The sequence below is a fragment of the Anabrus simplex genome, chromosome 13 (assembly GCF_040414725.1).
Source record: "Anabrus simplex isolate iqAnaSimp1 chromosome 13, ASM4041472v1, whole genome shotgun sequence".
NCBI lineage: Eukaryota > Metazoa > Arthropoda > Insecta > Orthoptera > Tettigoniidae > Anabrus > Anabrus simplex.
The window spans coordinates 578,207-602,761 of record NC_090277.1 but is presented as its reverse complement, the minus strand read 5'-3'; the positions used below and the strand labels follow the sequence as shown (position 1 = coordinate 602,761).

The following is a 24,555-nucleotide window of genomic DNA, read 5'->3' as shown; positions in this document are numbered from 1 at the left end:
ATAATAATTACCACACTCGTTACATGAGTAAGAGAGGTTCCACAAAATTCTTCAGAATAACGTAACCGTTATATACCACAGGTCAGAATACGTAGATTTATTGCACGCTGAGAAAATTTACCATCACATTGACATCAACAGTGTGATCGTAGCTTGGGATGACGCACCGGATGTTTTCGAGACAAGCCTCTTCACTAAAGCTTTTACCTCATTCGGAACAATAGTTGAGCATTTTCCGTTAAAAGTGACCTGGTGCATTCGAAGACTAGATTTATTGAATAACTTACCACCACGCTCTTTAAAATGTCGTAGGCACGTGTGTTTAAAGATTAGATATCAGGGGAAACGCTCACCACAAGTGTGTGGAAGCTCTACAATATCTGTAAGCAGTTGTTCATAAAGCGTGCACTTATCACGAAACCCTTTACGACATTAGTTACGGGAGTTTGGGCGAATAATGGTATGCGTGAACTGGCGTTCCCGAAAAATATATTTGCACAAAACGCACTATGACAGTCAAGAAAGGAGTGAATACAGGCGAAACGTTCACCACAAGAGTACGGAAGCTTACAAATGTCTTTTAGCAGGTGCCCATTGGGTGTGCTCTATTCACGAAATATTGACCACATTAAATACTAAAAATATATTGGCGGGCAAAGCACTATAACCTTCGACACGGGAGTGTGACCAATATCCAATGAGTGTGTGTGTTGTGACAGTACATATATCACACCCTTGCACTGTATCGGAAATAAGATATATTAGTAATGTCAGTTTTCAATGTATTGTTATTTTTATTCTTATCATTATTTAATTTGTGTATTTATTCCTAATATTTTAAACTGGAAGGTATCCTTATGTGATATGAGAAATTTGCTTACAACAAACGGATGGGAAACATGCTCATTTCAATTCGGAAATTTGTATGAGTCATGCGGATATCCCAGGGTCCCATGAGGTGGCCTTGTTGATGTTGTAGTCGGCAAGTTCCTATGAGTCATGTGAATAGCCCAGAGTTTGATGTGGTGGCCCTGTTGATGTCATGAGGTCCGGAAGAGGTTCAGGCCCTCCTCTTGACAGGGTCTCCTAGTCGTGATTGGATGGCCAGGATCAATCTAGACGTATCATGTAAGAAAAGGGGGAAGCTGAGGTATATATCATGTGATCAAACGACGAGAAGCATACTGGACTTGGCTTCATACTAGACGGGACTTCAAACTTTGATGGAGAAAACCTGACTTTAAACAGCGAAGGAGAGGAGATGTAACTATTGTAGAACCTGGTCTAATTGTGTTGGTGAAGTGTGGTAATAACCTACAACTGAGGAATGCTTAGGCACTTCGTATTCTATCACTTGTGGCGGCTTGGTATGATAAGTCCCTGAGAGCTATGGAGTGCTGTATTTCAGACTTTCCATCATTTATGTTCTGGAACGGCAAGCGTGTGTTGGTCGAGTGATGTATCTTTAAACCGTGTGTTAGAGTCAGTGAAGAGAGTATTATAAAAGTACAGTATCTGAGTGATATAACTATGCCAATAATAAGAATGTGCATGTTATGTTGATACACAGAGACAGTGAAGCGTACTTGTAGATATATATGTAGATATGATTTGTTCAACGGACTGACTGCAAATGGTAGCTGTGTCCTCGTTTTAGGTTTCCCCCTGTTTTTATTGTTGTTGATTATGACGTAAATGTGGATCTTTCAAGCGATATTTGCAAGTTTATTTTATGTACATTTTGGTGTGTTGATGAGGTGAACATTCACGGATTTTGTTCAGAATATAGTTAATGATTTTAGAATCAGTGGAGTTATGGACGAACCTAGGTGCAGTCCCTACCTATTTAGCCGTTTTCAGAAGGTTAAAGGCCTGCAGAATATGTAACAGTACGCAGCTGTGTGTAGGCGCCCTGGAAGAGAAAGTATTATCATGTTCTACCAAAATTCGAGGGATATATTCTGGTGAACTCTGAGGCCCATATCACGAACAGTTTGAAATATTATTTTATTAATTTATTTTGGTTAATTATGTTGGTATTTTATTCAGATGGATTTCATTTGATGCCCAAGCGGGAGGCGGTTAAGTATTTTAAACATATTTGATTTGATTTTAACCTATTGCAATGATTAATTATGAACCCGGCATTACTTGCCAGGTCTTTTCGCGCGTCGTTACTCTCTGGTGAGCGCAGCGCTCACCTTTATGTTCAGAGGCCAGAATATGCTCATACAAAGATGGAGGTATTTTCACTACGTCAATTTGGGACATGTCCGCCTCTGTGGTCCGGTGATTAGCGTGATTAGCTGGCACCTCCAGAGCCCCGGGTCCACTCAGCCTCGAAAGGTTAACTGATTAGAGGAGGGTTCGATTACCACCTCAGTTATCCTCGAAATGGTTTTCCGTGGTTTCCCACTTCTCCAGGCAAATGTCGGGATGGTACCTAACTTAAGGCCCCGGCCCCTTCCTTCCCTCATCCTTGTCTATCCCATCCCACACATGGCCCCTGTTCAGCATAGCTGGTGAGGCCGCCTGGGAGAGGTACTGGTCCTCCTCCCCAGTTGTATGACCCGACCCAATGTTTCATGATCCGGGGCACTGCCCTTGAGGCGGCAGAGGTGGGATCTCTCGCTGATTCCGAGGGAAAAGCCAACCATGGATGGTAAAGAGACTGAGAAAGAAAGAGGGAAAGAAAGAATGAAAGAAAGAAAAAATAATTTGAGACATTTATTTAGGAACACGAGAGAGCGGAGTGGCCGCATGTGTTAACGCGCTACGGCTATGGAGGCAATCTCTACGTTCGGGAGACGCGAGGGTTCGAACCCCATCACCGGCTGCCCTGAGAATGACTTCCTGCTGTTTCTCGTTTACACTTTCAGGCAAACGCCGGGACGGTTCCTATTTATAAGCCAAAACTGAATCCTTACACTTGCTTACCCAATTTCATTCGCTATCATTCTAGTCATCTTCATTAAAGCTCAACTCAGTTTGGCGTCAGGAACGGCGTCTAGCCGTAAAACATGCGACGCTATATCCCCGAGCTCTTGTCAAGAAATGGGACTAAGTGGTAGAAAAACAATTTATTTAGGAACAAGAATGCTTAAATTTAAACAAATTTGAAATAGGAGTATGAACTAATGCGAATATATAATCCAGCATAATACGAAACAAACATTTTACAGCATTCATCACTTCTGTTGCTTTCAGCATCATTCCTAGAACAAAGTTTGAAAATTTTGTTTCCGGGATCGAACATTTGTAGAGGGAGCATGGAGACCCCACTTGGTAATTCTATTCTTTCCTAAAACGATACAGCCTTCAATCAACGAAGTGCCTCTTCTTTCTTAGAACTTGCAGACACACTGTTTCAGAGTTAAAATCACGTTCGTAAACCTCATATGTTTCATTATTATCAATTTCGATGTTGAAATCCACTTCCTTCAACGTTTCACCCAACTACAAAAGTATCTGATCGGTGTGCCATTATAACTTAAATAACTTCACTAACAACAGCCACAAAATAAACATTTCACATTAACTGCAAGCATAAGACAAAGCTTGACTTATTACAATGCACGAAATGTGAGTAGCACTGTTACTCGGTATTGATCGTACCGCTCACCAAACATGCACTGCGCGCCTAATAATGGATTTGCGGTCTTGGTTTTCAAAGATAAACAAAATAACCGACACCTCCCCTTCTTAACAATCTGTTTGAAGGGTATATGGATTTTCAAAAGTAGAGGTGATGTAATAATCCAACAACAACCAATATACTACAGAGGTGAGTGCCTTGCTCAGCATGCGAGTAACCGCGGGTTAACATTATATTAATAATGGCTCCCAGTGTGAGGCGATTAAGTATTTTATTCATACTTGACTACTTAAATATATGGGAATGGTTATTAATGATTTTAATTGTTATTCACATATATTACAGTGTGTGTGTAAGATACTGTGTAAGATACTGTATGTCCAGTTTGCACTCTTCATGAAACTTCATACCACATCCATTTGGCACTATCCAATAATCGCTAATATGTGTTGTCGAATATTATACTTGGTTGAAATATTACCACACTGGACACAAGGATGTTAACGTGCCTTGTCAGGCAACTACGATGTATGTAAGCTAGTGCATAATCAACCGCACTTTTTACGAAAACTGTTATACACATCTTTCTCAACAAATTGGGGAAGCTGCAATATATCTTACCTTGTGTTTTCAAAGACCAGACCTGGTAAAATTAATTACTGCGTCGATCACAAGAAAATGAACGCACTGCATGATGGGTAACCATGTGATGTCGATGAACACTGAAGCGTTATTTTACTAAGTACGCTTGTTATGCGATCTACCTTGGACAATCTACTGTCTATGCAACATTTATTATATTGTATCCTTTACCCGCACTCATAATTTTGGGTGAATTATTGCTTTCTGCCATGGGCTTCGTGTTCCCGGCCTAACGACTGTGCGGAACTGTAATATTACCAACATTATATGAGACAATAATTCTACTCTATGTGAAGTATTGGATTAGTAAACCCTGTGTCTGGTAGAGCTCAGAAACTGTTAGCCTACTGGCGAATGTGACTTTACCTCACATAGTTGTTCTGTGTATTACTGCCGCTGAGGGTATAAGCATTCTGGTCTGCCACGCCGACTTACACGCCATCTATTAGTGCGCATAGCTACTGCAGAGTGGTTTTGGAGGGCGCCACCAGGGCGTGTAACTGGACTAGCGAGTGTCGCTCTTACCGGCGAACGCTGAAGGTGATATTCTGCGCGTGAAGGCGAGAGAGAGACCTTGGCGTTGTACTGATGGCGGGTTCGACCGTTGCTAAGACTGTGTGTGCCCGAAGTGGTATAGGGTGATTGCCCTGAAACATCACCACATCTAGAAATGGGATTTGTATTATTCGACACTCAATGAAGAGCACAGCGGTAGGATTTCATCGGGGTCCGCCTACGGCGCGCAAGAACCGCACGCGGATAACCACGGCGGCCGCGCGCTTTCGACTCACCACCACCGGCAGGACGTCCCTCGAACCATGTGAGTTAGACACCGACGAGCGACGAACCGACAGCGTGGGACACAAATCCAACTACGAGCTTTTTAACCGCAACAACTTTGATATACGCTATTGGAGCTGGAATTACCGCAGCTGCTGACACCAGACTTGCCTTCCAATGGATAATCGTTAAAGGATTTAAAGTGTACTCATTCCGATTACGGGGCCTCGGATGAGTCCCGTATCGTTATTTTTCGTCACTACCTCCCCGTGCCGGGAGTGGGTAATTTGTGCGCCTGCTGCCTTCTTTGGATGTGGTAGCCGTTTCTTAGGCTCCCTCTCCGGAATTGAACCCTGATTCCCCGTTACCCGTTAAATAGTAAAATTGGATGGTTCGGCGGCCACCACCACCACCGGGTCCCAGAGGCCTCCTCCACCACCACCACAGCCAGAGGCCTCCCAGGCGCCTCCTCCACCACAGCCAGAGGCCTCTTCCAGTGCTGCCAACTTAACCTAACTAGCGCGAAATTTGAATTGGTAAACAAAGCCACGTGCATTTTTTGACAGCCACGTGCTTTTTGACAGACAACAACGCATCGCTAACCTCAGCACTGCCATCTAGACGGGCCTAAACCTCATTGGTACCAACTTAACCTAACTAGCGCGAGACTTGAATAGGTAAACAAAGCCACGTGCTTTTTGACAGACAACAACGCATCGCTAACCTCAGTGCAGCCATCTTGACGGGCCTAAACCATAATGCTACAAACTTAAACACACTCGCGCGAGATTTGAATCGGTAAACAAATCCACGTGCTTTTTGACAGCTGTCATCCGCCATCCTCAATCCATAGAGCACAGTGCTGCCCTCTTTAGCTACTTACCTTTGAAATGTGGTGGCGGATAATTTGAAAAATGCTTTTTTACAGCAGCCATCTTTAATCCAGAGAGAACCGTGCTGCCCTCTTTAGCTAGATACCTTTGAATTCCACGTGACAGCAGCCATCTTTAATCAAGAGAGCACCGTGCTGCCCTCTTTGAGGCGGTGGCAAATTCCACGTGCTCTTGTTTGGAAACAAACTCACATGCTTTTTTCTGACAGCTGTCATCCGCCATCTTGCATCACAAACCCCAGTGCTGCACTCTTTAGCTAGATACCTTTGAAATGTGGTGGCGGCAATTCGAAAAATTCTATGTGCGCTTGTTTGGAAACAAAGCCACGTGCTTTTTGACAGCTGTCATCCACCATCTTTAATCAATAGAGCACTGTGCAGCTATCAAGCGGGCAATTTCGTCAGCTGTCATCGGCCACCTTTAATCTACAGAGCACCGTGCTGTCCTGTTGATGACATGTAGTAGCGGGGCAATTTGAAAAGTTCTGTTAGCTGTCATCCGCCATCTTTAATCAAGAGAGCACCGTGCTGTCATCTTTAGCTAGATACCTTTGAAATGTGGTGGCGGCAATTTGAAAAATTCTATGTGCTCTTGTTTAGTAAACAAAGCCACGTGCTTTTTTGACAGCTGTCATCCACCATCTTGAATCAATAGAGCACTGTGCTGCAATCATGCGGGCAATTTCGTCAGCTGTCATCCGCCATCTTTAATCTACAGAGCACCGTGCTGCCCTCTTTATGACATGTAGTAGCGGGCAATTTGAAAAGTTCTGTTAGCTTCATCCGCCATCTTTAATCAAGAGAGCACCGTACTGCCATCTTTAGCTAGATACCTTTGAAATGTGGTGGTGGCAAATTGAAAAATTCCACGTGCTCAAGTTTAGTAAACAAACTCACGCGCTTTTTGTCAGCTGTCATCCGCCATCTTAGATCGCAAACCTCAGTGTTACACTTGAAATATGGTGGCGGATAATAAAAAAATTCTACAGCAGCCATCTTTCGACGCTAATTGCACAAGATAGTGGCTATACATGACTCCTTAAAGTTGCTTATGCAAGATGGCCACTATACATAGGTTCTTATGAGACCCCCTTGGGATGCTTGCGCAAGATAGCGGTTATACAAGGCTCCTTATGAGACTCCCTAGAGATGCTTGCGCAAGATGGCGATTGCTCTTATGAGGCGGCGTAAGGGTCCTTGCACAAGATGGCTAGAGACGCCGTAAGGATGCTTGCGTAAGATGGCGGACGCAAGATGGCGGCTATACACGACTCCTTATGAGACGCCTTAAGGGTGCTTGCGCAAGATGACTGCTGCTCTTATGAAGAAAGCTAGCTTAGAGGCTAACGTGTCGTGCTAGTTCGATTCATTAAATTTGGGGCTTAAATGCAAAGCCACGTGCTCTTGTTTAGTAAACAAAGCCACGTGCTTTTTTGACAGCTGTCGGCTTGATGGCCCCTAACCTCACTTTAAAGGACAATAGAGCGTCGCTAACCTCACTGCTGCCATCTTGACGGCGGTAAACCTCAAGGCTGCCACCTTATGCATGTTATAGTGCGGAATTTAAAATCCAACAACAGAACATTGCTAACCTCACTCTTGCCATCTTGATGGGCTTAAACCTTACTGTTGCTACCTTGGTTATACGCTTTTGTGTTAGTTTACTGTTAATCGATAAGCTGTTCGCATCATCGAAGTAGAGAGTAACAAATGTCAAGTAGATTTAAAAGAGAATCTGTCAGCAGAAGATAAAAGTCCGTCATGGAAAAACCTATTTCTAGGTATATTTGCGAAGAGTGTGGAAACGCATTTTCCCGAAGCTATCACAAGAGACGTCATGAGATATCATGTAGGACAATTTTTCAATGCAAACATTGTACAAGAGAGTTCAAGAACGCATACAACGCTCAACGTCATGAAGCCGCGTGTAATGTAGCTTCATCGGGAACAAAATACAAAGACCATATTCAAGCGAACACTGATTTATGTTTAAAAAGTACACCTCTGCGAGAGATTTTTAATTCTCCCTTGTTGTCTATGCCTGCTACAAGTTCCGTTACTAAGCACAAACTTCAAGATAAAGAGAGGCAAGATCATGATTATGATAATAAGGATAATGATGTTGATCGAAACAGTAGTAAAGGGAAAGTAGAAGAAGAAGAAGATATTAATGTTTCATTGCCATTACAGCTTGATGATTTTACTTCATTTCCTAAGCCTACTACACGTTCTGTCGCAGTGCAATCATCTCAAGAAGAGATACAAGGTAAAGAAGAAGGAAATTTCAACGCTTCATCGCTATCGAAACAAGTTAAGTTTGTGCCTAGAAACGCTACTGCTGAAGCACGTATTACATCAAAACAAGTCCCTACACTTCAACTGTCTGCATATAGACTCAAAGTTCACAACAAACCTCTGTTACCCTATGGAGATATAAGATACTGTAAAGACCCCAACGTACTCGTAAAACGTTTACAACTGCTAAGAGCCTATCATGATGCTGGTTACACACAGTACAAAGAAGGTATTTTTGAAATAGAGCATGAATTACGTCGTGTAGGTATTATTAAGTAAGCGCTTACCCTCACCTAAGTCATCCATCTGTAGTATATAGTCGATCGAGTAGCTATATTCGTATAGATTATTTCCCAACATTCTCCCTTCCTTAGGGTGTTAACTCCACCTCTAGTTGTAGAGCCGGTCTCAAGCCCGGATAAAGAGAGGAGAGGCACCCTAGCCCCTTAGCCCTTTTGCCCATTAGCCCTTTAGCCTATTAGCCCTACAAGGAATGTGCGGTAATATAATCTTCTTAGAACAAAGGTACCCCTGACATGTTCTAAACACATGCTGTATCGAGTACAGTGTTCTGTTTTGGTCTTGATCACGTATTTAGTGTTTTAACATTTCAATCAATGTTCCGATCACATGATAAAGTTAACGGCATAGTGTGCAGTGTTCGATTCTAGTCTTGTTACGTTTCTTTTGTGATTTGCAAGTCTAAACATGCATAATGACGTCATCACTGCAGCACATGCTTACTCTAGCTATTCCGATGCAGGTTTAAACTTGTTCGATAGAGTTATGCCTTGACATAAGAGGAGGCCTTAACAGCTTATGTATAGCCGCTATTGTTTAAAGATAGCTGGTGTTAAGAAAAAGCACGTAGAATTTTTCAAATTACCCGCCACCATATTTCAAAGGTATGAGGTTTAGTGCTGTAAAGATACCAGCACGATGCAAAGTTAGATTTCTTCATCAGAGCAGCCACCATCTTGTGTGAGCACCTCTAGGCCGTATCATAAGGAGCTGTGTATAGTCACCGTCTTGTCGCTGCTACCTTGCGCAAACACCCCTAGGGCGTCTCATAAGAGCAGCAGCCATCTTGTGCAAGCGCTCTTAAGCTGTCTCATAAGAAGCTATGTATAGCCGCCATCTTGTAGAATTAGATAGCTGCCTAAGTATGAATCTATCCGTCGATCTCATCATTAGACTATGATTTTCTTATGCTATCATGTTCCTGATACTGCAAACCTAGGTATTGGGTGGAATTTTTTTGTCCGTTTTCGAGATATTTAACATTTTGTATTTAAGCCCCAAATTTAATGAATCGAACCTGCACGGCACGTTATACTCTCTACCATAGCTAGACCTGATCATGTCACGAAGACTTGCTTCAATACAAGCTAAAACAGAGCGAATGCCAAAGGGCTTAAGTAGGAACCGAACCGTTGATCTCATCAATAGACTATGTTTTTCTTCATGTTCCCCGTACTGCGAAACGAGGTATTGGGTAGAAAAATTTTGTCCGTTTTGCTCTACGACGCACCGTTTTCGAGATATTTAACATTTTGCATTTAAGCCCCAAATTTAACGAATCGAACTAGCACGACACGTTAGCCTCTAAGCTAGCTTTCTTCATAAGAGCAGCAGCCATCTTGCGTAAGCACTCTTAAGGCGTCTCATAAGGATTCGTGTATAGCCGCCATCTTGCGTCCGCCATCTTACGCAAGCATCCTTACGGCGTCTCTAGCCATCTTGTGCAAGGACCCTTACGCCGCCTCATAAGAGCAACCGCCATCTTGCGCAAGCATCTCTAGGGCGTCTCATAAGGTGCCTTGTATAACCGCTATCTTGCGCAAGCATCCCAAGGGGGTCTCATAAGAACCTATGTATAGTGGCCATCTTGCATAAGCACCTTTAAGGAGTCATGTATAGCCACCATCTTGTCCAATTAGCGTCGAGAGATGGCTGCTGTAGAATTTTTCTTTTTAAATTTTCCTCCATCATATTTCAAAGGTATGTACCTAAAGAGTGTAGCACTGCGGTTTGCGATCTAAGATGGCGGATGACAGCTGACAAAAAGCGCGTGAGTTTGTTTACTAAACAAGAGCACGTGGAATTTTTCAATTTGCCGCCACCACATTTCAAAGGTATCTAGCTAAAGATGGCAGCACGGTGCTCTCTTGATTAAAGATGGCGGATGACAGCTAACAGAACTTTTCAATTTGCCCGCTACTACATGTCATAAAGAGGGCAGCACGGTACTCTGTAGATTAAAGATGGCGGATGACAGCTGACGAAATTGCCCGCATGATAGCAGCACAGTGCTCTATTGATTAAGGATGGTGGATGACAGCTGTCAATTAAGTACGTGGCTTTGTTTAGTAAACCAGAACACATAGAATTTTTCAAATTGCCGCCACCACATTTCAAAGGTATCTAGCTAAAGATGGCAGCACGGTGCTCTCTTGATTAAAGATGGCGGATGACAGCTAACAGAACTTTTCAAATTGCCCGCTACTACATGTCATAAAGAGGGCAGCACGGTGCTCTATAGATTAAAGATGGCGGATGACAGCTGACGAAATTGCCCGCATGATAGCAGCACAGTGCTCTATTGATTAGAGATGGTGGATGACAGCTGTCAAAAAAGCACGTGGCTTTATTTCCAAACAAGAGCACATAGAATTTTTCAAATTGCCGCCACCACATTTCAAAGGTATCTAGCTAAAGAGTGCAGCACTGATATTTGTGATGTAAGATGGCGGATGACAGCTGTCAGAAGAAAGCACGAGAGTTTGTTTCCAAACAAGAGCACGTGGAATTTGCCATCGCCACAAAGAGGGCAGCACGGTGCTCTCTTGTTTAAAGATGGCTGCTGTCACGTGGAATTCAAAGGTATCTAGCTAAAGAGGGCAGCACGGTGCTCTCTGGATTAAAGATGGCTGCTGTAAAATAGCATTTTTCAAGTTAGTCGCCACCACATTTCAAAGGTAAGTAGCTAAAGAGGGCAGCACTGTACTCTATGGATTAAAGATGGCGGATGACAGCTGTCAAAAAGCACGTGGATTTGTTTACCGATTCAAATCTCGCGCTAGTGAGTTTAAGTTGGTAGCATTAAGGTTTAGGCCCGTCAAGATGGCAGCACTGAGGTTAGCGATGCGTTGTTGTCTGTCAAAAAGCACGTGGCTTTGTTTACCTATTCAAATCTCGCGCTAGTTCGGTTAAGTTGGTACCACTGAGGTTTAGGCCAGTCAAGATGGCAGTACTGATGTTAGCGATGCGTTGTTGTCTGTCAAAAAGCACGTGGCTGTGAAAAAATGCACGTGGCTTTGTTTACCAATTCAAATTTTGCGCTAGTTAAGTTAAGTTGGCAGCACTAGAAGAGGCCTCCGGCTGTGGTGGAGGAGGCCCCTGGGAGGCCTCGGGCTGTGGTGGTGGTGGAGAAGGCCTCTGGGACCCGGTGGTGGTGGTGGCCGCCGAACCATCCAATTATACTACTCCGTTACAACCATGGTAGGCGCAGAACCTACCATCGACAGTTGATAAAGCAGACATATGAAAGATGCGTCGCCGGTACGAGGACCGTGCGATCTGCCCAAAGTTATTCAGGGTCACCAAGGCAAACGGACCGGACGAGCCGGCCGATTGATTTTGATCTAATAAAAGCGTCCCTTCCACTTCTGGTCGGGACTCTTGTTTGCATGTATTAGCTCTAGAATTACCACAGTTATCCAAGTAAAGTGGTACGATCTAAGGAACCATTACTGATTTAATGAGCCATTCGCGGTTTCACCTTAATTCGGCTTGCACTGAGACATGCATGGCTTAATCTTTGAGACAAGCATATGACTACTGGCAGGATCAACCAGGGAGCTGGCTGGCTCGAGAGCCGAAACGGAGCGTCGTAGCCCGCCGCCGACGATTGCGACCTGCGGAACACAGACTTGCTTTGCTCCGTTGGCCCTATTATACATGTTATTCCTTTAGTGTATATTCGTAGTTAAGTAGGTTGTTTTATTTGATGTTAGTAAAGTGGTAGTATTTGCTCAACTACGTGTTAAGTTATCTTGGCACTCGACCTACTGGCAAATATGTTTAATTAGCTATTTCTGTTACTATTATTTTAATGTGTATATACTATATTCAAGCTGGGGTATGGATGTGATGGATATTTAAGTTTGGTGACACTGAGTTCTGGTTTTCAAGTGTGTGCGTAGTACGTAGAGGATGCTCATTATTGTGCTGAGATAATATTTGAAATTCTTCATTTCCTTGTTTCTTGAAGTTTGTGCTTCTTTTCTTCTGCCCTTATTATGGTGTATTTGCGAGTGATTTATTTCTTGGTGATACGATTTCATGCGTGTGCCATTCCCTGTGGAAATTCCATTTATTAATTTTTTTCTCCTCTTTCGTCTGTGTTTGGTAGGCACTTTTGGCCTACTCATGTTCATTTATGGTTTCTCTCTTACGCGTGTTTTGTGCCTCTTGGCGTACGTTTAGGCTTTCGTGTGCCCGTAATTGACCGAACACTACACTACAATTGTCTCTATTATTTTCTTTAAAAGTCTATTAATGTTGTTATTATTATTAGTAGTAACATTTTCGTAAGATGGTATTTGCTTTTATTTCCTAGTGAATACTTTATTGGAGTTTGGTTAGGTTATTTTTTCCCCTCTGGGGGACTTTTAAATATAATATTATTCTATTGTTTGTGTAATATCGCATTAATGTTATCTCACTTTCAACAATACAATTGTTAACGTTCAGTATGTCGAGGGTTTGGGCAGCCCTGGAGCGAAGGATATGGTGCCTGTATCGTATCTTATCTTGGGTTGTTGGGGTTGTTGTCTTTATCTATTCATGCTTGAGAGTTACATAATATTACTATTGGAGTGAGAGTGTGAATTGTCTCTGCCGCGATCTTGTGTATTGTTCTGTGAATACTACTATGAATTAATTTTCTTCTGAAACCGTTTGTGTGGGCTTCAGTCCTAGTGATGTGAAGTGATCTGCTTGTGCTATTTTAGAGATGTTACTGTGGCTTAATTGTCGCTCTTGTTTACCATGGTTTTGTGATTGTAAATTATTTGTACCTTGGGCAAAAAAATTTTCTTCTTCTCAAGCGCGATGCGAGTTTGGGGTTGTGACGTTATGTTCGTAATTGTGAGCTGATTTATTTTGTCATGTACGGTGGTGTGTCCTTCGTGTCTGGGTTTGTGGTGGACCATTTATTTCGACTGGGTGCTGTTGGAGTCCTCGATTTACAATTTAAGCTCTTCCTTTTTCTGGCTTAAATGTTAAAGTTTGATTTAATTTTAATATACTCCAAACATGTGCTTACCATGGCAATTATGAAATCTGATTGATGCATCAGTGTATAGTCCCTATATGTTATTGGGAAAAGAAAGGTACCTTTTCATAGGAAGGATTTTTTTCTATTTTATCTAATTAATTTATTTACTGGATATCCATTTTTCCTCTTTATGTTGTGTTAATTCTTCTGAGTTGATTTAATTTTTATTTTGAAAGGTTTGAATTGTAGTGTATAGAATGATTCATTTATTATATGTTATTTTAAATTTTTGAAAATCTTGGTGGGTCTGCTACGCAATTTCCTGGATCTCCACCTCTATTCTTTAAATGGGTAGCTTTCAGCACCCTTCTCCTCGTCCGGATCCTTGATGTGTCTTTCTGATTTATTGTTTGGGGCGTTGCAACATCTTTCTTGGAAAATTACTTCGCAGCACCATCAGCAGAGTGTGGACGCACACAGGTATTCCTAAGCACGTGTTGCCGAAGTCCCTTCATCCGAGAAAACTTACTACCACACTGGCCACAGGAATGTGGACGCTCACCAGTATGTGTACGAAGGTGACTCTGAAGGCTCGACTTGTGAGAAAACCTACTACCACATTGGTCACAAGAATGTGGACGCTCACCAGTATGTGTACGAAGGTGACTCCTAAGACTCGACTGGAGAGAAAACTTACTACCACATTGGTCACAGGTATGTGTACGCTCACCAGTATGTATCACCATGTGTTGCCGAAGACTCGACTTCCGAGTAAACCTACTACCACATTGGTCACAAGAATATGGACGCTCACCAGTATGCGTAATAAGGTGTTTCTTAAGACTCGACTTGAGGGTAAACTTACTTCCACATTGGTCACATGAATGTGGACGCTCTCCGGTATGTAAAAGCAGATGTTGCCGAAGACCTGTTTCTCGAGAAAATTTACCATTACATTGATCACAAGAATGCAGACGCTTACCAGTATGTTTAAGGAGGTGTCTCCGTAGACTCGACTTCTGAGAAAACCTAGTTTCACATAGATCACAAAAATGTGGACGCTCACCAGTATGTGTAAGCAGGTGTTGCCGAAGGATCGACTTCCGAGAAAACTGACCATCACAATGCTTACAAGAATGAAGACGCACTCCGGAATGTACAAGTAGGTGTTCCCGAAGATGCGACTTCTGAGAAAATGTATTACTACATGCATTACAGCAGAGTGGCCATTGTGTAATGGGATGGACTGGCCTGTGTTCAGAGTCTGAGATCACGTGTAGGTTCCATTCATTATGAGTGGGCAAAATGCACATTACCTCACTTCCCTCTTCCAATATTTTGCAGCTACTGTTACATGTACCCACTGGACTTCCGGTCAACATTGCAATGTTCCCAAATCTAGAAAACAAAAAGTTATTACATTTTATGTTTAAGATAAAAAATCAAGTACAATATCCAAAAACAAAAAAACCAATATTGCTTCTACACTACATAGCACTAATTTCCGTTAAAGGCTCTAAACGATAAGGCCATATAGTTTCCAATTGCCAAATAAATTAGATTATAAGTTTGTACTTCACCACAGCACATCTAAACAATTCACGAAAATCCAATTTGGAAGCAATGATTGTGAGAATGCTTCTCTTAGTAATTTCCTTACGTGCATTCTTCAAAGTTTATTTGTAAGAGAAACTCGTCATACTTAGTATGCCAATAATATCTAACGTTTTAAGAGCTTCATTTTAGTGAGGTTACACCTTGACCAGACTTCTCCATCATCTACGGGCTTCTGGATAATTTGACGTCCAATTTCTGAGATACACACGTGTACTATAAAGTCAGGAAGACATTTTTGACTGAAGTTCCTCGGCTACTTCAACTGAGCTAGTACCTCTCAACATGTCAATGTAAAAACAAGAAGATGCAATAGGGTGAGATTCTGTGTGTTCGTCAGCAGGCTGAACTAGAAATCTCGGAGCAAGAAATGGGGCAGATCCTGTAACAGGATAAGGTAGTAGTCCTTGGTATCTTCATCAGAGGATTCACGTCACGCAATATTCTGAAGACTCCTGTGGTTGGGAGGAATTAACACAAATTAGTACATCCTAGAAACATCAGCTGAAAGAGTAACAAGGTAAGTTCTGAACCGTAAAACAACAGAAAGGAAGTCAGGCTGAAATTCAGGGTCACCCATTTGCACAAAGTTCAAAGCTATCCCATTACAAGATTCACAGCATCTGTCAAACTCAAATCTTGGCTTGGTTGTCATGGTATAATCACTGAGCACATAATTGTGCGGCATGTAAAAGCTTGATGAGTTAGAAATCTCAAGGGCTGAAATTTCCATGCGTCCCATTTCACTGTATTCACGCATGAAATTTAAATACAGCTGTATCATGTCTGGAAATGTAGCAAGCTTATTTTCATTGTGTGTGAGAGTTCTAACAGCATTATGCTTGGACTGAGCTACAGGTGACGCTTCAGGACAAATACGAAATCTGCAACAAACCTGCCAGAATCATGCATTTGATCATTATTCAAGAACATGTTCTTCACATGCCATTTCTTCACGAGTAAGAAATGGTTGAGGGAGTTCTTCAAGCTTCCAAAACCTTCCCAAGTTTGTGTAAAGAGAATCAAGATTTACAAGCCCGGCACATCGATCCTTGCCGTTACACTTAACACAAACTCAGGGATGGTGCCTGTAAAATCCGCAACTATATTTGGTCATCTAACAAGGTAGGATAACCTTTCTTATGCAGATATTAGGAAACAAAATTTCATAGTAGACCAGCTCTTAGCAAGGTGTAAATAACAGAATGCTGCCTAAATATACCAACACCTAAAATGACGTCATGAACTATATACCAACTGCAACAATCCATCAATCCATTTGCTGTGTAAGAAGTTGGCTTGTGGTTGTATTCATGACTGCACACTTCAATTCAATGTATAATTGACCCATCAGAGAATGAAACAAGGTTGCATGTGGACCTCCCGTGCGATACATCAGTATCACCTATAACAAATACAGGTAGGCAGCAAATATTAGTACAAATGCCAACCTTCGTGACAAGACTACAAGACACCAAGGATAAATGACTCCGCCAGTCCAAAAAATATTTAACTAGTACAATCCGTCCTGAACTGTTCTTCACTGCTACACATGCTGTGCTTAGCTGAATATTTGAGTGGGTGACACAACTGTAGAACTTCTAACATTTATATCATTATTGGGAATTGTTTGATCTTCACAAACCTATAAGGTGCTGGGTCCATTTTAACGTGGACACTTGTGTCGCTTACACTGTTTAGATGTATGAGAAGCAAAAAACATAGTTACAAAGGTTATCTTAGCTCAAAAACTTGCAGCGATAATCAGTGTTTGTTTGTCTATTTGAACTTTCCACAATCAGAATTGCTATCATTATCAAGTTTGCAACACTTACAGTTAAAGGAAGTGTTCTTGTTTGCATTGTGACGTAAAATATGAAATGAATGACAATGAAAAACGAACATGAATCCAAAACAAACAGTGGATCTAATTCACAATGCTTTATCTTCAGAGATAATGCTTGTTGTCCATAAGGGTCCAAATCCATGTCACTGCCCCATGCAATAGTACTAATTACTGGTAAAGCAGAACCATGGCCATCCTGCTATAGTGGTACTAATTACAGGTATCATACTCATGGCATTCCTTGCATGGTGGTACTAACCACAGGTAATATAGACACATGGCATGTCACACACAATGGCACCACTCACAGGAAACAAAGACCAATGGTGTTACCCACATTAGGGTACTACTCATAAGAAATTCAGACCAATGCTTTTCCCACATTAGGCTACTAATCACAAGCAATGCAGACCGATGGTGTTCCTCACATAGTGGGGCTAAACACGGTCACCGACTAGATCAATGATGATGCTTCTTGTTTAAAGGAGCCTACCCGCTAGGTAAACAGACCCTTTTGTACGAGGTGCAACAACATTAAATGATACTTAAAACTTCAACACCGGGCGAGTTGGCCGTGCGCGTAGAGGCGCGTGGCTGTGAGCTTGCATCCGGGAGATAGTAGGTTCGAATCCCACTATCGGCAACCCTGAAGATGGTTTTCCGTGGTTTCCCATTTTCACACCAGGCAAATGCTGGGGCTGTACCTGAATTAAGGCCACGGCCGCTTCCTTCCAACTCCAAGGCCTTTCCCTTCCCATCGTCGCCATAAGACCTATCTGTGTCGGTGCGACGTAAAGCCCTAGCAAAAAAAAACTTCAACATGTATTAATTGACAAGCATCTAAAGTGAATGATGATGACAAATTAGCATGAATTCAGTGGATCTGACTGACAACGCTTTAGTTACGTCACTATGCAGAGTAAGATTAGAAATAATTTCAGGATAAAACATACAAATTAGCTTGGAGTCCCAACGCTCAGCCTGTTTGCATTCCGGAGTCGGCGTACTTTCCTCCTCTATAGAGCAAGTTTGCTACATGGTTTTTAGGTCATATAGCCAAGAACGTCCACTCGAGGGACGGTAGGTTCGAATCCGCAGCTCAGAAGATAGTTTTACAGTGGTTTCACAAGTTCATACCAAGCTGCTTAACATAACGTCACTGTAGTGTGAAACTCCTCCTCAAAGACTTCGTAGCGCTTGACGTCCTCCTAATGAACACAGTAGTGCATGACCTCTTCCTACTCGGTACTCATTTCCGTTACAAGGTTGAGTAAACCTCAGATATCTCTCGGACCTCTTAACAGGCAATCAAACGTGCATAATAGGCCTAAATGAATTGCTGTTAAAATTATACTTCCTCCATTCAGATGAAGATAAATGCCTTCTTCAACACCACCATTGAGAAACAAACCCTGAATGAATGAGTTTCGAGATAGAGATTTGAACCCTATGAACTGCAAATTCCATAGCAGATAAATGTGTTAACACTCGTATTCACTTAGCAAATTGGTATTCATGTAATATTTTGACAGAGAATCGGTTCAACACGAGGTTCGACTATTGAGCAGTATCACTATCATAATTAAACTTATATTTTAATGGTCCACCAATTCCATCCTATATTATCCAATGTGCATAGACTATATCGTATAGAAAATGTGGACAATTAAAACGTAAGTTTAATTATTATTGTGATCACAATTCAATACACAATTCAATACGGATCAAAACCATGAAGTCTATATCCTATAATATAGAGTAAAATGACAAGGAAACTATGACCTGCGACATAACAACTTCAACAAAAACCAACAGAGAGCATCATCAGTAAGAAATATACCACCTGCGGGAAAACCTTAATCCATGGTGCCAGGAAATTCTACACCACCATGAGGACAACAAAGTGTGATGGAGGAGAAGCAGGCTAAAAGGCTGAAAGACAGTGATTTTCCAATCCCAACCTCTTACTCATAGCTTGCTATTGCTCCACAAGAATAGATCCCACTTGCATTGACTGGCAGAACACACACACCATTCTCAATCAGGCGGCACATCACCTCTCAACATAAGAATAATATTCTAGCAAGTTCCATTTACCAGTTGCGAACCGTTCGTTGGTATTTACGCCATTAACTATCAGGAGTTAAGCAGAGGAAGCAAAAACCGCACACTGCTCACACAAAGTACAACAAAGCAGTGGCACAGCAACGAACACCAGTCTTCCTGCCCCAATCTACATACTGAAGATGAGAAATCTGAACCCGGATATCAAACACTCGCTTACAATCTACAATACAATCACCAAGTTTCTGCCCAATGCAACACGGGATTATTTTCTAGAAATTCAGTAGAGCAAAGATGGCCACGCCATCAAAACTTCTAGAAATTTTTACACAGTCCCAGTCAACAAATCAGGACAGGCGCATTTTGGACACATCCTGCAGCACAGAACCAGGCTCAACAATGCGGTGCAACTAACCACCATTGTGTCCAGCCTCCACCTGGTCAGTAGTGGAACATGGGGTTGATAGCAGCTACACGGAGGAAGTTATCGCAGGCAATCTGCAGAAACAGGGACATGAAATATTCCGGGCCATTCGGAGCCGGAATTCTAACAGACACACCCCGCTGATGCGTATCCTGTCCTGGAACACGGCAACAATGAACCAGGTTCTAAGGGATGGTTTGCTGATCTACGTGAATTGACATCATGTGGAAGCCTCTTGGTCATCTTGACCACAGCGCGGACACTGCGATCGCTGCCAATTCTATGATCATCCTACTATTGCTTTCTTCAAAATGCATGTGCGACTTGTAGTGTTCAACACACCTGAAGTGCTTGTACGAAAAAGGGATCACTCAAATGCAACACCTACAGTTAAGATCATCCACGTTTCTAAGTTAAATGCAAGGGTAACCGTCAACTTTCTCCCACTCAGCCGAAAAAGTGTCACCTACCTACCCCACCCTCCCCTTCCACTCTCTCCCTCCTTCCTTTGAGAACATTCTGCAAATCATCATTATGGAGCTCCAGAATATTCTCCTTTTTTAACGTCCTGATGTTCTGCATCAGCTCGAGATAGCGTCGTGATGATCTTCCAGATTCACTTTGGCGGAACGTTCTCTGGGGCATAAATGCACTGTGCATTATTCATCCTTGATCCTAGTCCACTGTTGTAGTAAATGAAAGTATATTACGATAACGTGTGTACTTAAAGGGTCAAATGACGGCTGCCCAAACAGATGTCGTGGAGTGGTAGCAATTACTAACCATAAATCCATCTCTTCAGAACAAAAATATCATTCATTAAATGTATATCTATCTGAAAACTTAAAAATGGAAATACAATTGGAAATTCAATAATAGCTTTAGCAACAATTTATATACCTCTTGTCTATTCCCCACCCCTGATATTTGTAGAATATATTGATCGCTAATACAGTACTTTAATCACGATCACAGATTTTAATATAACGTCATATACACAACAGCAACAAGCTATGTACGATCAACTATTACATGATATCCAGCGTGTTGACTTAAAGTTCCCTTCCCGCAACCCGCTCTACATCAGGTAAGAGCCCTGAGTTTCCAATCCACAGCCCTAATCTAGCAACGAACTGTGACATCACCATGCTACCTTCAATGGGACATGACCATGTCTCTGCCCTACTAACAATAACAAATGTACTAACAAACCCGAAGCAAAATAACCAACGTCCCCCAACAGTCATACGGTATGTGCGAAACTACTGGGTAGCATACAAACAATATTAGCCACAATATGCAATAATGAACCACCTACTTCACGGCAGGAATTGCAAGATAAAGTTAAAAAATTAGAATCCCCACTGACTATTGTCAACCGACTCCATATTCCTCACCACACCTCCCATCCTTACAAACCTCCCCTCCCACACTAAGCACTCCAAATATTAACATATTCCCATGAACATCACAAGGTACCTTCGAACCTGTGACTGAAATATTCAGAAATACTCTTGGAGATGCTTCATCATTCATCAAGCCTATTAAAAAAGCGTGGGCAAATGCTCTGAATTATCCAACACAACTGACACTCGTAAATACCGGAACAAGTTAAAACAACTGACAAACATAAAGCAGTCCTACTCCTATTAATACATATAAATCTGCACTCAGTGATAATACAACAATGACTGTCATCTTTCTAGATCATTATAAAGTAATTTTCACACCATCTTCCAATCCCAATACCTACCACTTTGACCACGATATAATAACGGAATATTAGGGTATCACACAAAGTCCTCCTTGCCCTGACTTTTGAATACCCTCCTGTTCTTGACTCTCAACATCCCCCAAATGCTCCTATTACAGTCTATGATATCAAAGACGCACTCAGGACTAAAAATTACACTGCCACTGGACTAGATCAAATTACTTAAAATTACTTACCGCCAAATAAAACAAGCCCCACATCCCTTCCTTCAATTCCAAAATAAGGTGTACACTATATTTCTACATACTAGATTCTTCCCTCCCCTCCCCCAAATTCAGTACATACCAAATCTTGTTATTTTGGAAACCCCAAGAACTACCATCCCAATTAAATACATATTGTTCCATAAGTCTTCTAACGGATTGTTCTAAAATCTTAGCTCCGTGTATTTACACCTATCTCGACTCCCTCTATCTCATACGTTAGTATCACGCCAGTTTCTCTCTTAGCACTCCATACATGACCATGTCTTTCATGTTTCTGTATCCATCACAAAATGTTTACCTACAAAAATATGCGCAGCACTTACCAGTCTTGATGGTCAGAATGCCTCACCTTCCAGTTCCAATGACCATCACCCATTTCCTAGCCAAAATTAGTATCCATAACACATTTTCCTACACTTTTCCAATATAAGTAGGAGTACCACCATGGTTTCCCTCTGTCAAAACTTTTGTAAGTCCGGTTTTGTACCAATATTACCCAACCCATACACCCACCTTGATTGTGTCAGTTTGCTGAACACACAGCAATACTGCCTGTTGAATCCAATAACCAATACTTGAAATTCCACCTCCAAATCAATTTCAAATAACTCGAACAATGACTCAACCTCTGACAAATCAAAATTAATGTAAGCAAAAAAATTATAATTTTTCCTAATCATAAATGTAGATGCCGCCCGATTAAGACTCTTTCTACCCTTAAATAATCTACCCTCCGCTGTAATGACCACACTGGCATAACGTTTCAAAATCATCTTCAATCGAATGTACATTTGGACCAAACGTATAAAAAGGCATCCCACAGGTTTCACCTCCTCCCCTGGCTGTTGAGTCAAACCTGGGGATTAAAAGCCATGCAAATCACACCTCCTACCAAGCACCACTTCCCAGTTCCGAGTCAGACCATAGATAAATTTAAACTCAATACAGAATTATGAACATGTAGAGATCACATATCTCTGCTCGAGATTCTTCTTGTTATTTTTATTACCCTCAGAAATTATAACAACTTGGCTTATTCACATGGAGAGGAATTGATTAATAAATCTATGTCATCGATTGTATACTTACACTTAAAATATATATGAATGTATCCAAGTAAAAGTATATATTTAACATTGTTTCACTATGAGAGAAACAACGTTTTCTGTTCTGTTATTATGTTTGTAGTGATTCAATACTTTAACAAGAAAACGATTTTTATGTCTGACAATGGGTTTTACAAGAGCAAAAGAAAAGATTTTTAATCTACAAACGAAAAACCTGTGAAATTAGCACACAACCATAACTAAAATAAATATCTGTTTGTTGGAAGAATTCTCTGTTTTAACTGCTGACTTGGGATGTGCTAAAAATTTCTCCTTTTCCATTGAACTCAAAGATGATACCCCGTTAGATCCACTCCATTCGGTTGCTCGCCCCCAAAACTGTCGGCAATGAGAGGATGTGTTAACGACCTGTTACAAAAGAGAGTAATCAGACCCTCCGAGTCTCCTTTCAGTAGCCCCGCCTTCCGAGTCCCTAAAAGGACGGTAGATTCGGATTTATTATAGATTATCGTAAGGTGAATAAAACATAGCCTTCGACAGCTTCCCCTTGCCCACCATTGAAAGTGCTTTTCAACATTTTCATGGCGCTAAATTTCTTCACCGTTTTCGACTTTAATTCAGCCTATTACCAAGTTCCGTTGGACACCAAAAGCCGCCCTTGCACTGCGTAGCCAATCCTTTTGGATTGTTTGAATTGAATAAAGTACCGATGGGCATCTCCATTGGTGGGCAAGCCCTCAACCGCGTGATGGACTCGATCTTCGGAGATTTGAAACTTTCCTATGAGTTCAATTTTCTGGAAGACCTTACTTTTTCGTCGAGCTTTGAGGAGCAGCTGGCTCATCTTCGCGAAATCTTAGTCGCCTGCGCAAGCACGGTTTCACAATAAATCCCAAGAAGGTGCCTCTCCGTTCCAAACGCTTAAATTTCCTTGGTCACATCATTTCTGATTCCGGAATTGCTGTAAACCCCGACAGGGTCAAATGCATCAAAGAGTTTCCTCGGCCCAAGAATGTCCGTGGTGTGAGAAAGTTTCTTGGTATGGTTGGCTTTTACAGTCGTTTCATCAAAGAATTTTCGGAAATTTAGGCCCCCTTAAACCTTTTAAAAAGGAAAAACTGCCCTTTCGTTTGGGGCGAAGATCAAGGCCGTGCCTTCGATCGGCTGAAAAATGCCCTTTGTCAAGCCTCTGTGTTACAGTCCTGATTTATCCCGTGACTTTGCCCTACATTGTGATTCCAGTGAACTAGCCGTTTCTGCCGTACTTAACCAATCCGATGAGGAAGGGAAACTGGTCCCTATCGCTTATTATAGTAACCTGTTGCATGGAGCTGAGTTACGTTATTCTATTTACGAGAAGGAATCCCTGGTCGTAGTTTTAGGTGTTGAGAAATTCCGTTCCTATCTGGAGCACCGTCATTTCTTCGTCCATACGGACAATCAAGCTCTATCATGGATGAGCGCCAATGTCAAGCGACTTGGTGGATCAGCCAGGTGGATACTACGTTTGTAAGCCTACAAATTTACGGTTGTGCATGTTCGTGGAAAGCAGAATGTTGTGGCCGACTGTCTGTCACGTATGTTCGACGGGGTAAAATAGTCTGAGTTTGAACCCGAGGAAAACTGTGATCACATTGAAAGTATTGAAGGTATAAATATCCTGCAAAATTATCCTTGGTCTTTCACGGATATTTCTGAGCACCAAAAAGATGACAGTGAGTGTCAGGAATTGTTGAAAAGAGTCGCGGAAGGGTCTCTTCGAGACAAGTAGCTTAGTGTCAAAAGAGGGTTGCTGGTTCATCGTAGACGTAAGAATGGTAAAGACAAAATTTACGTTCCCCTCAAACTAAGGTCGATGTTGCACTACTATCATGACTCATACCTGGGCTCATTTAGGTCAGTTCAAACCTTGCATCGAATCTCTCGTGATTTCGTTTGGCCTAATCTTAAAAAGGACGTATTAGAGTACGTGAAAAGTTGCGATGTATGCCAAAGGTGTAAACCGGCGCAATCTTCTCAAATAGGACTCCACTCCGCCGACGTCGCGTCGCACCCAGGGGATTCGTTGATTATTT

At 41.9% G+C, this 24,555-nt stretch overlaps 1 protein-coding gene across 1 annotated transcript in view; it reads right to left on the bottom strand.

The window, feature by feature from the left end:
- The window catches only part of LOC136884840 (uncharacterized), a 120,870-nt gene that overhangs the window by 5,075 nt on the left and 91,240 nt on the right, over window positions 1-24,555 (bottom strand). Inside the window, exon 5 of the mRNA XM_068230149.1 lies at window positions 14,646-14,883. Within this exon, the coding sequence (XP_068086250.1) occupies window positions 14,646-14,883 (238 nt within the window). The remainder of the gene's footprint in view (window positions 1-14,645; window positions 14,884-24,555) is intronic.